Genomic DNA, 13,602 nt, shown 5'->3' with positions numbered 1-13,602 from the left:
TTCCGGTCACATGATCAGCATGGCCTCTGCAATTTAACATTAGGACCCTTTCCTAATGCTGTCACCCAAATTTGGGAGTATTCTGACTGATGGGTCTGGAGAAGAAGATCTCAGAAGGGATATAAGCAGATTGTTTTTCCCCCCACTCCCACCTCCAAAAAAAAAGTTACCAAGTCGGCCATTTTCACACACTTCCAGTCGTGTGATGGACATGATGCACAATTTAACATCCCTATCCTGGCCTAATGTTGCAACCCAAATTTGGTAGCATTCTGACTGGTGGGTTTGGAGAAGAAGATTTTTGAAGAAATTTACTATGTCAGCCATTTTGACCTACAAAGCCATGTGATCGGAACTAGGCTTGTAATTCGTGTTTCCAGTCAGGAGACGAACGTTACTGCCAAATTTCAGTCGGATTGGCCCAGCGGTTTGGCTGGAGAAGTCGGAAAAGGAGACGGATGGTGCGCGATGACAATACCTTATCTTTAATGTAAATTCCAGATAAGCTAAAAAAACAAAGGGAAGAATTTTGTATTGCTTTCCCCTTATTGCATCTATGTAGATAAATTATTATTTAAAAATGATTACCAATACCTTATCGTAATAACTTGTATGTAGAAAACTGAAAATGTTAAAAAAAATTTTACAGAATAGCCTTTGGGGTGATTTGTTTCCATTGTAATTAGATCACCAGGTGTTTGATGTGAGCTGCACCTATTTGCTTTTCTTTGAATAGCTGGAAAATAGCCAAAGTGTGTGTGTGTGTGTGTGTGTGTGTGTGTGTGTGTGTGTGTGTGTGTGTGTGTGTGTGTGTGTGTGTGTGTGTGTGTGTGTGTGTGTGTGTGTTTTGCGGACACCCCTTCTAATTGGTGGATTTCGACATTTCAGCCACACCCATTGCTGGTAGGTGTATGAAATCCAGCACACATCCATGGACAAACAATGGTAGTATAATGGGCCATACTGAAGAGCTCAGTGACTTTCAACATGGCACCGTCATGGGATTCCTCCTTTCCAACAAGTCAGTTAATCAAATTTCTGCCTTGCTAGAGCTACCCTGGTCAACTGTAAGTGCTGTTATTGTGAAGTGGAAACGTCTAAAAGCAACAACAGATCAGCCACGAAGTGGTAGGCCACACGAGCTCACAGATCGGGACTGCAGAGTGCTGAAGCGCGTAGCGTGGAAAAATCATCTCGTCGGTTGCAATACTCATTACCGAGTTCCAAGCTGACTGGAAGCAAGGTCGGCACAAGCATTGTTCGTCAAGAACTTCATGAAATGGGTTTCCATGGCAGAGCAGCCACGCACAAGCTTAAGATCACCATGTGCAATGCCAAGTGTTGGCTAGAGTGGTGTAAAGCTCACCACAATTGGACACTGGAGCAGTGGAAACACTTTCTCTAGAGTGATGAATCGCGCTTCACCATTTGGCGGATGCCAGGAGAACGCTACCTGCCCGAATGCATTATCAACTGTAAAGTTTGGTGGAGGAGGAATATAGATTCTGTGCTTCCAACTTTGTGGTAACAGTTTGGGAAAGGCCCCATTCCTGTTTCAGCATGACAATGCCCCTGTGCATAAAGGGAGGTCCATCCAGAAATGGTTTGGCGAGATCAGTGTGGAAGAACCTGACTGGCCTGCACAGAGCCCTGACCTCAACTCCATCGAACACCTTTAGGATGAATTGGAACGCCGACTGCGAGCCAGACGTAATCACCCAACATCAGTGCCTGACCTCACTAATGCTCTTGTGGCTGAATGAAAGTAAACCCCCGCAGCAATGTTCCAACATCGAGTGGAAAGCCTTCCCAGAAGAGTGGAGGCTGTTATAGCAGCAAAGAGGGGACCAACTCCTTATTAATGCCCATGATTTTGGAATGAAATGTTGGACGAGCAGGTGTCCACATACTTTTGGCCATGTAGTGTAGACATGAATTGTTTTTTTTTTTTTTCGGTGGGAAAAGTACAAGGCACTCCTAAATTTGATGACTTGTAAGTGCGTGATGTGCATGTTTGTGTTTACCTATTACAGGCATGCTAAGCTGTGGTTACCTTTATTCTAATTTGAGGCAACACTGCACCTTTGCTTGAGTTGAGGTAGATGCAGTAACATGAGCATTTTGTGCTGTGTTGGTGTAGCTTCAGAAAGTAATTTGTTGCACCAAATCCAAATATTGGGCACACAACGTAGGTGTGTTGTACTTGTGGATTGTGTAAAATATAGCGGAAATGTAACTTGCAGCCCTTGAGAGTTCTACTAAAAGTTTTGCTGTAAACCCATTTGAAAGACGATAAAGGAACTTAAACTTTTATTTTATTTTGCCAGGCAGTTGAAAGGACTTCGTGAGCAACTGGGAAAACTCCAGGAGAGTTTGTCGAGTTTCTACGAGCAAACGTCAGACGTATGTAACAGTGTCAATGATTTGAACTGCGAGGATTACGAAGGTAATGTTGATCAACTGGATCCGGAAAAGGCTTTCCTGCTGGAGTTGCAGCAGGAACATAACCAGATTATGAGGAAGCTCAGGTAATCCATGTAGTTGTATTTTTTTGGGCACTTTTGGTTCTTTGCAGTTTGGATATGAAGAGCAAGTTACTTTTGATGCAAAAAAAAAATGCAGCAAATTGTTTTTAAAGAGTATCTTTGTTCGTTTTATCCACAGGATGTTGGAAACAGAGGATCAACAGCGTATGATGAACAACCACCCTCGAGAGCAAATGGAATGGTCAATGAATGCCCTGGATTCTATCACAACACCAACTCGGCTGTTCGGAAATGAATGCCAGGCTGTTGCCAGTGTGCAACGTCACAAACCCCCCAGCAAAAGTATGTACTTGAAGCGCTCCTATTTGTTTTATTTCATTTTTTTATCTCAATGTTACCTGTCCTGCCTATTTTTGTTTTTAGTATTTATTATATTATTTTAAACTACCCTATATGTCAATGTAACTTGAGGTTACTTTCTATTATTATTTTACATATCCATTTCTACATAAATTTTAATGTCCAGGCCTTGGTTTCCATGGTGTCAAGCTGAGCAAGATGTGAGATTGGGGAGCCAGACGAGAGGGGAGAGCAGTACTCCATCAGGCTGTGGACAAAAGCTTTGTATGTGGTCAGGAGCTCAGGTGTGCCAAGAGAGGACTTTGCACGACAGAGGATGCCCAGTCGGCGACTGGCTTTGGAGGCCAGCTTAGAAATGTAATAGTTTAGAAATGTGATATAGCCCAGGAGTAATAGGTTTAGACCCGGAAAAATTTTATAACAAGCTGAAACTTTCAGGAAATGCTCAGAAAACTGTCAGGAATAACATACTAAAAGTCCCCAAGAATCTCCCTTGGGGCTTTTGAGAAATTCAAGATGGCGTCCAAGATGGCTGCCAGCTTGAGATTTTCTCATTTCAGGCTTAAAACATAATAAAAATGCAAATAATGAGTCTAAACATATGTTTTTTGTGGCAGGGAATTCAATTTCAACAATATTTTGAAGATTTGATGAAATCCTTATGCAGTTATACATAGGTCTAAACCTATGAACTCCTGGGCGATGAACAATTTTCACCATATCTGTGGTAATACTATAGAAACCTTAAAAAAATAGAGTAAAATAAGAATATTCATGTATTGTATTCAATACATTAACAAAAAACGATTAACAAAACAATTACAAATGTTAAAACTTGTGAAACATATTTACAACATGACACGTGTTCACCCTCAGTCATCATCCTCATCATCAGTTTCTGGAGAAACAGGAGTTGATTCTTCAGTTTCTCCCTCAGCATCCAGCAAGGATGGCATTGGTGCTGCATTGTTGCAGGTTTGACCAGTGCACTTTGTACACAGGGCAGAGCAGTGCATCCCCATCTTCCTGTAGCCACATGACACTCCACAGCCATCTGCTCTGCAGCCACAAGAAATCATGTTGAGCAGAGTGTCTGGAGCAATGGGACGGTCAGTGTCAACTGGAATCAGGATGTCCTCCAGTTTCCATCCCCATGCTGTTGGCTGCAAGGGCCTCCCCATCCATTCCTGAATAGTGAGATGTTCTGAAGGAATGTTGCTTGGCTGCAGCACTTGTTGGATGAACGAAGATCTTTGTGTTGTTCAAAGGTAGCAGTGTGCACACCAGTGAACTTCTCCAAAGCATTGCACAAAGGAACACAGTGAGGCAGTGCATGCCCCCATTTGGTTAAGGTGCTGTCTGTTATCCCTCTACCATTTGTCATCCCTCCACTGGTTTTCAGCATCCTCATCAGGAACTGCTCGATTGCCAGACCAGAACTCATTGGCTCGGCGGATGGTGAAATACCCCTTTGCAGAGAACAATGTGTACTCCTCAGGTGGCATGACTTGTGCAATGGAGTTTATCTGCTGCAAGTACAGTCTGCCAGACTTGGCATACGGTAGATGACCTGCTGCATGGAAATGCAGGATCATCTCCTGCACACAGTGAAGATGAAGCTTCCAGTTGCCAGTCCTCTCAGCTCTGATGAAGTTGAGCATGAGCAACACCTGGTGGATGTAGTGCACCCATAACTTCCCCGTTCTGCTTTGTGTGGCAGCTTGATCGAGGTGGTGAGTGAGAAACTGTTGAAACTCTTGCAGACTTTCATCTTAATCTATCTCAGCAGCATCTTCATCTTGGTCCACTGTGTCCTGGTACAGACTGACCAGATGTTCCTTGTTAGTCTGGCTCTCCCAGTCTGACTTGTCTTGCAGTACATAGGTGAGGGCCAGCAAGGTCAGAACGCGGGCACGCACTGCTCGAGAGAAGGCATGACTTGTGAGCATATGCACCACTGAACCTTTGGCATACACTCGTTCCCACAGGTTTTCCAACCCGCTCCCTGTCATGATCTTCCCAATGCTGCCTCGGTAGGACATCAGCAGGTGGAAGCCACCAAGTCACACCACCACTTTGTCCAAGTCTCTGGAGGCAGCAACAATTTCAGAAGCCTTTTCATACAGAGGTTGATCAAATGTTACTGGGCAGATCTTGAGGTTGTGCTTGTCACATTGTGTCTGTGCAAAGCACAGTGCAATGTAGATAGTGCTGGGGTTGTTTGGTTCCAGATTGATGAATGGCAGAGTCTCAATTCTGGAGGTTTGGAACTCATCACTTTTCAGAACAGTTTTCATGAAGCCACTCGAAGGCAGACACGGTGTTAAGTTCAACATGAACCCAAGCATCCAAATGGAATCAAGAGCTGATGCTTGCAGTTTGTGAGTGTCGGAGATCTGCAGAGGCTCTACTGTAACTGACTGCAAAGCAGGAACTGCAGGTTTGCTGTATGTCTTGATGGGTATGTGCCCAAAAGTGCCAACTGCTTCAGCTGGGGGTAGTTGCATTGTGCACTTGACAGGAGACTTTCCTACTGTTCTGGGTGGTGTTACACAAGCTATGCCACCCATGGCATGGAAAGTGTTGTACCCAGTTAGTGTAGCAACATTGAAATCTGCATTATCAAATACACACTGGGTGAAACCATTGAGGCCATAGGAGGGCTCATTAGCAGATATGAGGCTGTTTTTAAATCGCTGGACCTCCTTGTAGTCATCTGCAAAACTGATGCTACTGAGGATGTCTATCAGCTCGTGAAAGGCATACTTGCGATGTATGTACACTGCTATTGTAAGTAGCACTGGTGAAATGAAAGACCTTGGTCTGCAGGCAGAAATGACAGAATGGGCAATGGCAGTGCATCGCCGACTCACTACAGCAGCATTTTTGCCCTTTGGGTCCAACAACTTGTGCAAGAAGAGCTCCAGAGACTCAGGAATCAGAGGAACCATTTTCAGTTTCTTCCAAGGTTGGATATTCACCGAGATCATACACTGACAAACGAATCTCATCACGAATAACTGAAGCTGCCATTTCAATTATTCTTTCATTTTCACAAGCTTTGTCAGCTGCTTGATCTGCCACCAACCTCTGACGAAGTATCGGGTGAGCAGATTCACGGACACTGACTATGCTGGATTTTCCAGGGAGGCTTGTTATAATATCATCTTTGTATCGCTCTTTCAGTTTCTGTTTGAAGTACTTGAGAGAATAGCCTTCCTCACCATTCAAGAATGTTTCCATGTGCCCCATGAGGTCAGAAACTGCATATTGACATTCGTCATTGTCATCTATATATGCACATAGCTCATTGAAAGCTGAAATCCTTTGAACATCAACTGGTTTGCCAACAGGTTACAACTTTTGTGGGTTAGAAAGAAATTCCTGGGCACAGGCATGATTGTATTTTGCTTCTGCGGCAACCAAATCAATGTTTGCTTCTATTCTTTTGGTAACCGCCTCTCCCCACTCATCACCCCTCTCTGTTGCCATTTTCAACACATTGTTCTTGAACTCTATTGTCTCTACATTGCTTGTTAACTTTCTGCGTTTCGTTTCAAGTCTGCTGCTAGTAATCAGTACTTCAGAGCAGAAAAGGCAGTGTGTAATGATGTCAAACAAAGGAGTTCTGGACCGCAGGGTGGGTTGTTTAAATTCCCCATCTGCCGCTGATTTCTCAGACTTTCTCGTCTCAGATCTGATGGATGATTCCCAGGTGTAGGCTTTTCTACAGGCAATGTCAAGTGTCAGTGACTCCTGTATCTGTAGAAGTTCAGGAAGACCATCCTGTCTCTCAAGGCTTGCAGCTACTAGAGTTGTCCTTCCTTTGGGTCCAACTTGCACAAAATCCTTCATGCATAAGTCCTTACAAATGATGCACGACTCCATCTCCTGCTCTGAAAAGAAAACATTGTATTGTGCATGTCAGCCATATTAAATATGTAATAAGTTGATTTTATCTTAATAGCCATAGTAATTGATTCTTTGTAACTTAAAATCTATGTTTTGACCCATTATTTTTAATTGTATGATGATTTCAGCTTGAAATATGAGAAAATCTCAAGCCGGCAGCCATCTTGGACGCCATCTTGAATTTCTCAAAAGCCCCAAAGGGCATTCTTGGGGACTTTTAGTATGTTATTCCTGACAGTTTTCTGAACATATCCTGAACGTTTCAGCTTGTTCTAAATTTGTTCTGGGTTTGACTCAAATGTGACTTGATATTCCTGGACTAATAGTTTGAGGCTTGTGGAAGATGATCAAAACGAATGCACAACAGAGTAGGAGGTCAATGCAACATGTTAAAAAGCAATGTGTGGTGGAGTCTGCGGGCCTATGGGGAAGGGCATGGTGATGATGCATGGTGGGCGTGATGATGGGAGGAGTGGCCAGTGTGGTGGAGTCTGCGGGCCTATGGGGAAGGGCATGGTGATGATGCATGGTGGGCGTGATGATGGGAGGAGTGGCCGTGGGGGTCAGTGTATCGGCAAGGGATATGAGGTGTGTGCGCGCCGCCTGAGGCGTCGTAGTAATGCTGGAGTCGGCCGGCTCGTGCGTGTGCATACGAATAAAGGAGAGCTGCCGGGCAGAGTACGCCCGCGCTCGTACTTGTACAACACAGCCCGGCTAGCTCAGTCGGTAGAGCATGAGACTCTTAATCTCAGGGTCGTGGGTACAGTTGGCGAACTAGGATCTTCGGATCGGCGTGTGCAGAGTTGGCAAGTAACCCGGGCGGTTCCAAGCTACGGAGCCAAGGGTCTCACGGAGCATGGCGGAAGGTCGAGGCACGGCACACGGACGTGTACCCGTGTTCGGGGGAGATGAATTAGAGTTGTTTTCTGAACAGTTAGGTTGCTATTTTCGGGCGAATGATGTGGAGGATGAAGAGAAGCGCAAGGCGATCTTGCTCGCCTCGCTATCAACGGAGCACTACCGCCTGTTGAGTGATTTGGTGGCTCCAAATAGACCCAGTGATGATGTGCTATCCTTTCAGGACATCGTGGCGAAAATGAAGACCCACTTGGCGCCGGAGAAGTCGTTACATCTCGCACGGTTCCAGTTCGATCATCTCGCTAAGGGTGGCGAGGAGCGCGTTGCGGACTTCATAGCACGAGTGAAGCATTCGGCTGTGCCGTGCAAATTCACGGCAGAGGAGCGTCCGACAAGGCTCAGAGATCGTTTTATTTCTGGTCTGCGAGACGCAAAATGGTAGCGGCCATCCTGCGATTAACCGACATCACATTCGACTCGGCGGTCGTGACTGCTTCGTCTGTCGAGCAGACACTCACGGATGTCCGCGCCATTGCTGGCCAGGACGTAATGAGTAGCTCCAGCTGGGGCATGTCGGCTAATCCTGAAGTCCACGCGGTAACCGCACAAGTGCCGCGGGTCATGCAGCCCGGAGTCCGAGCGGTGGCTCAAGTGCTGCAGGTCGCACGCGCGCCTGGCGGTGCGGGATGAGGGGCACCGCAGCATGGTCACACCGGGAGCGAAGGGGCACCACAGCACAGTCGCACCGGGAGCGAGGGGGCACCGCAGCACGGTCGCACCTGGAGCGAAGGGGCTTTCCGCGGCTGCTGGGGGTGTGGGGGTCCGCACCTGCGACAAATGTGCCCGTATAAGAACACCGTGTGTTTGCATTGTCACAAGGTGGGACATTTGAAGCGTGTGTGTCGGATGGCGGGGGCCTCCGTTGGGGTCTTGGATGACGAGGTGCGAGAGGACCCCACTGACCTGGAGATCGGCCTGCAACCGGGGCCTGACAATGCCGGCGAGCCAGAGCGGGAGATGCAACCACGGTTGAGTCTGTTTTCCGTTGGTTCGGAGATGACGACGCCTTTCACGGTTGAGGTCGAAGTGAATGGCCAACCGACTGTGTTTTGCGTGGATACCGGGGCGGCAGTGTCGGTCATGGATGAGCGGGCGGCTCGTGGTCTTCGCGGTATTCGCCTGGTCAAGATGGCCTTGTCGTTATACACGTACACCGGTGAAGCGATTGCACCGCTGGCGAGGGCCGACGTCTCAATGCGCTACCGAGATCGACGCGCCCGGCTCTCGGTGTTCGTTGTACGAGGGGAGGGGCCCCCCCTGTTGGGTCGGGACTGGCTGGCGCACCTCGGACTGGGTCTCCGGTTCGTACCTCCAGATGTGCCAGTACTCTCTTCGAGGCCTTCGTCGAGTACCGAGGGCGAGGCTCTGGCGGGCGGCGAGAGCCGTATCAGCTCTCGCGATGAGTTCCCGCGCTTCGATGAGTTCCCGCGCTTCGCTCGCGATGAGTTCCCGCGCTTCGGCAGGGTTCGTGAGGCAATGCGCGTCGGTGTTGTGCAGGCAGCTTCGACGGGTGACGGTGAGCCCGTGGCGTTAAAGGGAGTCGCGAGTCACAACATCGAGTCGACAACCAAGAAGCGGACTCGTGATGCGGGTTGTGGGTTGTTGTTCATGGCATATGTGTTTTTCCTTGCTCTGGTGATGCAGTTTAACGTTGTTGAAATAAATGCCAGCAGTTCTCGTGTAAAAGTGGATGTGGCGGAGATCAGTCAATGGGAGTTGTATTATGATCAATGTGATGTGGGGGCTTCAGGAGCGGTGGTGGCGAATAAAAAGGTTGAGTTGGCCTTCCATTGTCCCGGGCCACAGGTAGTTGTTTTGTCATGTGCTGGGATTTTATCAGAGAAGCGCGCTGTACGGACAAATGAGTTTGCAATGCTTCGTATAATGTTCGTAGTGATTTATAACGAGCCTATGATTGCAGTGTGGTTTAAATGGAGTTGCTCCCGTCTAGCTGCCGTGTGGGTCTCGGAGGTCGACTCGGAACCAAGACTGGTGCCCTGGTCGGCGTTACCCCCACCTCTGATTGCGAGCGCAGCTCTCTGTGTTCGCTCAAGGCCGTTGGGACGGGCGTTGGCGTCTCAACTGATTGTGGTGCGTGAGTTGTTTTGGAGCATTAAATGCGTGCAGCCAGCGGCGCTGTTCAGCGCCCCCAGCCAAGGTCGATCAAAGCTGGCGCCACGGCTTCCAGACAGCGGGCTTCCGGCCTCGGAATGTTTATCTACGTTGGGTCTGCCTGGGGGGAGTGGGCCGGAGGCGTTTGATGGTGCCGGAGGGGGTTGGCTCGAAAGGTCGGCACGACCTCGGCGAGGGCCATGTCAGCATGGGCCGCCAGGGGGCGTTTTTGCTGCGTAGTGCTGCTGTGCTTCTCATTTTCTGCTTCATATCGGTAACGCGGTCAGAGTGGGGGGGGGGGGCCTTGTGCACCTCCGTCTTTGGAGCCTGACCTTTGCTGCTTGACCTGACATTATATGAGGTGGTGTGCTGTTCTACTTCGCTGTTTTCATTTTATTTCCATGATTATTATACGGAGTCCTTCGTGTTCTGTATGCTTCTTAAAATGGTACTCATTTAATAATCATAGTTTTAGGGGGGAGGAGTGTGGTGGAGTCTGCGGGCCTATGGGGAAGGGCATGGTGATGATGCATGGTGGGCGTGATGATGGGAGGAGTGGCCGTGGGGGTCAGTGTATCGGCAAGGGATATGAGGTGTGCGCGCCGCCTGAGGCGTCGTAGTAATGCTGGAGTCTTCCGGTTCGTGTGTGTGCATACGAATAAAGGAGAGCTGCCGGGCAGAGTACGCCCGCGCTCGTACTTGTACAACACAGCCCGGCTTGACTGTCCTTCCGCTCGTGTCTGCCTGCTAAGCATCTTCCATTTCAGTACAGTACACAATGCACCATTCTGGTGAATTTTTTTTTAACATCCTTCGACCCTCCCTCTCCAAATGTGCTCCATGAACCCTCACTGCACTGGGGGGGGGGGGTGGGACACCCTCCTCCACCGTTTTGCAACTGCTGGGGATTTTGAACTCTCTCATGACTTTTTTTTCCTCCAAGGTCTTGTGCACATTTTGATACCACACATGTCCAAATCGGACTTGCTGTTCAGGTGGCACATGACAATTAGTTGTCACATGTCCTAAAAGGAAAAGTTCAAATTATACCCTTGCTGAAGGAGAGGGTATTGCATTTGGGTCCGTTTGTTTGATTCTTCCAAAATCAAAGATTTTTAAAGTATATTTGTTAGTCGATTTTTTTTATTTTTATTTTTTTCTGTCTGTCTGTCTGTCTCTGTCTGTCTGTCTGTCTCTGTCTGTCTGTCTCTGTCTGTCTGTTTATCGCCTACAGGTCACTATTTTATACCGATCTTCACGAAACCTCACAACATGGTGGAGTTTGTCATAAGGAAGAAGCCTATTGTTTTTGAGGTCAAAAGGTCAACTAAGGTGGTGTTTCTAAAATCCTCAATTTTCATCCGATTGACTTGAAATTTCAAGAGTGTGTATATATATATATATATATATATATATTTCAGGTCACTGAATTCAACCACTAATTATTTTGGAGGTTCACATTGGACAAAAGGTCAACATAGGCCGAATTTCTAAAATTGTCATTTTTTTTCATCCGATTCACTTGAAATTTGAAGAGTTGCTGCATATTTGTTCACTGAATTCAATCACCCATTATTTTTGAGGTCAAATTTGTTTTATGGATTTTGCAAGTATCGTTCTCTGCACTACGTCGTCTTCTTTGTTTGTTTACTTGTCCACACAGAACTTTAATGTTTTTCTCCACAACCGCTTGTCAAATAGCGACGAAATTTTCACCATCAGAGTGACTACTCATGTAGAATGTTTTAATGATAATTATGACATCATAGGTTAGATGGTGTGACAGCCATGTTCGAAAAAAATGGAAAAACTTTGGACCTCTGTATCTTTGAAACCACACCAAGAAAAAAAAATTGAAACTTGGCACATGGTAAGTACTCCTCATGGGGAATGAGCCTTCGTTATGACATCATTTCACATGTAGAATGCCACATCCGATCAGTATGAAAAATTTTAAGGGTCATCTAAGGATAAAATGGCCCACAAAATGAAATTTATGATTTGGCAGCCATATTCCTTTTTAGGTCATCTCTTCGAGCATGACCTAATAATATGGGTGTCGATGTCCTTCGATCCGTCCGTTCACAATGAAGTTGAAGCGGGAGATCTGGTCATTAGTGATCCTGATAGAGGTCGATGAGACGTACACGATGGTATGACCTTCAAGGTCACGAGGCCTTTGAAGTTGCGAAAATGACGATTTTCAAATTCTATCTCCTCCTACATTTCTCAAGCGATCTTGAATTTGATTGTGGCATATGAATGTATGGGACAATATCTAAATTTGGTCAGGACGGATTTTCGAATTTCGCTTTAGTTTTCGCGTCACGTGACTTCAAAGTTTGCAAAAACTGCCCTACCTTCAGGAGGCTATATATTCTCTACTGGGCATGGTAAAAGTTAGTGAATGGTGTCATTGCATAGCAGCTGACCTTGTCTTTCATGTCCATTCGAAAGTATCGATATCTTCGAATATGTACACGTCGCATGATTTTGAATTTTGCGAAAACTGCTTCATGTAGTTGCAAAATGACGATTTTCAAAATCTATCTCCTCCTACATTTCTTAAGTTATCTTGAATTTGATTGTGGCATATGAATCTATGGGACAATATCTAGATTTGGTCAGGCCGGATTTTCGTTTTCGCGTCACGTGACTTAAAAATTGGCCAAAAATGCCTCCTGACCTGAGAACACTACACCCTAGTAACAGGAACTCATGCTTGTTTCTCGCAGAGATGACCGTCACTCCCGCACGGGTGTATTTTATTTTTTCTTCTTCTTCTTTTGGAAATCTTTAAAAGTCATCTTCTCTGAAATGGCTGAACAGATTGAGGCAAAACTTTACATGTATGACCACCTATCCGTGAGTATCAAAAGGCTCACATATATGATTTCATTGGTCACATGGTTTGGCAGCCATATTGGATTTACCCAAAAACCTATAAAAAAAATCTTCTCCAGAATGGCTGGACAAATCAAGGGGAAACTTCACACAAATGTTCCCCAAGACATGGGCGTATAAGTTTGTTCAGGAAAAATTTATAGGTCGCATGGTTTGGCAGCCATGTTGGATTGATGAAAATATTAAATGTTTTCTCTGGAACTGTTTAATCGATCGATGTGAAACTTCACAATTACAATCTAGTATTGATGGGAAATATATGTTTTCAATTTCAACTTGATTGGACGCATATTCTGTCAGCCAGAATTATTCAATTTTTAACCTCCGCCATCAAAGATGGCCGGAGGTTACTGTTATCACCCCTGTCTGTTTGTTTGTGAACAGTATTATGGAAAAACTCCTGGACGGATTTTGACGAAACTTGGTGGGGGGGGGGGGGTTAGGTATGGTCCAAGGATCATGCCATTAGATTTTGGACTTGGTACAAAGTCTAATATGGCGGCCATTTTGAAAAAAATATTTGAATTTTTATTTTTGCATTTCTACATGTTTTAAGTGATTTCCAACCCCAAAAAAATAATTTGCCGAGAAAAAAATAATTTGCAACTTTTTTCAAAAAAATTTCGATTTTATTTGAATTTTTTTTGCATTTCTTCATGTTTTAAGTGATTTCCAACCCCCCCCCCCCAAAAAAAAAAATTGTTAAAGAAAAAAAAACAAATTTTGCAACTTTTTTTTTCAAAAAAAATTCGATTTTATTTATTTTTTATTTTTTTGGGCATTTCTACATACGTGTCGATCTCGTTTAGTTTATTCAATCGTGGTTCAGTAGAGTCTGGTCCGTTTTGATCTACAATGAATAGGATATCAGGTTCACTTAAGAGACCCAGCAGTATTGGCGGCAGAGGTT

At 45.7% G+C, this 13,602-nt stretch overlaps 1 protein-coding gene and 1 pseudogene across 6 annotated transcripts in view; one reads left to right on the top strand and one right to left on the bottom strand.

Annotated features, from left to right (window-relative positions):
* Positions 1-13,602, top strand: part of PCM1 (pericentriolar material 1) — a 152,536-nt gene that overhangs the window by 21,998 nt on the left and 116,936 nt on the right. For all 6 annotated transcript variants that reach the window (XM_085852688.1, XM_085852689.1, XM_085852686.1 and 3 more), the window contains exons 11-12: positions 2,328-2,528; positions 2,665-2,828. In XM_085852688.1, coding sequence (XP_085708814.1) covers positions 2,328-2,528; positions 2,665-2,828 — 365 coding nt within the window. The remainder of the gene's footprint in view (positions 1-2,327; positions 2,529-2,664; positions 2,829-13,602) is intronic.
* LOC147014599 (uncharacterized) lies at positions 4,217-5,879 on the bottom strand (annotated as a pseudogene).

The sequence above is a fragment of the Eptatretus burgeri genome, chromosome 13 (genome assembly GCF_056783735.1).
Source record: "Eptatretus burgeri isolate ZD-2024b chromosome 13, Ebu_testis_v1, whole genome shotgun sequence".
In the NCBI taxonomy this organism is placed as follows: domain Eukaryota; kingdom Metazoa; phylum Chordata; class Myxini; order Myxiniformes; family Myxinidae; genus Eptatretus; species Eptatretus burgeri.
Note: the sequence above shows the minus strand (reverse complement) of the source record. Positions and strands in the feature narration are given on the sequence as shown.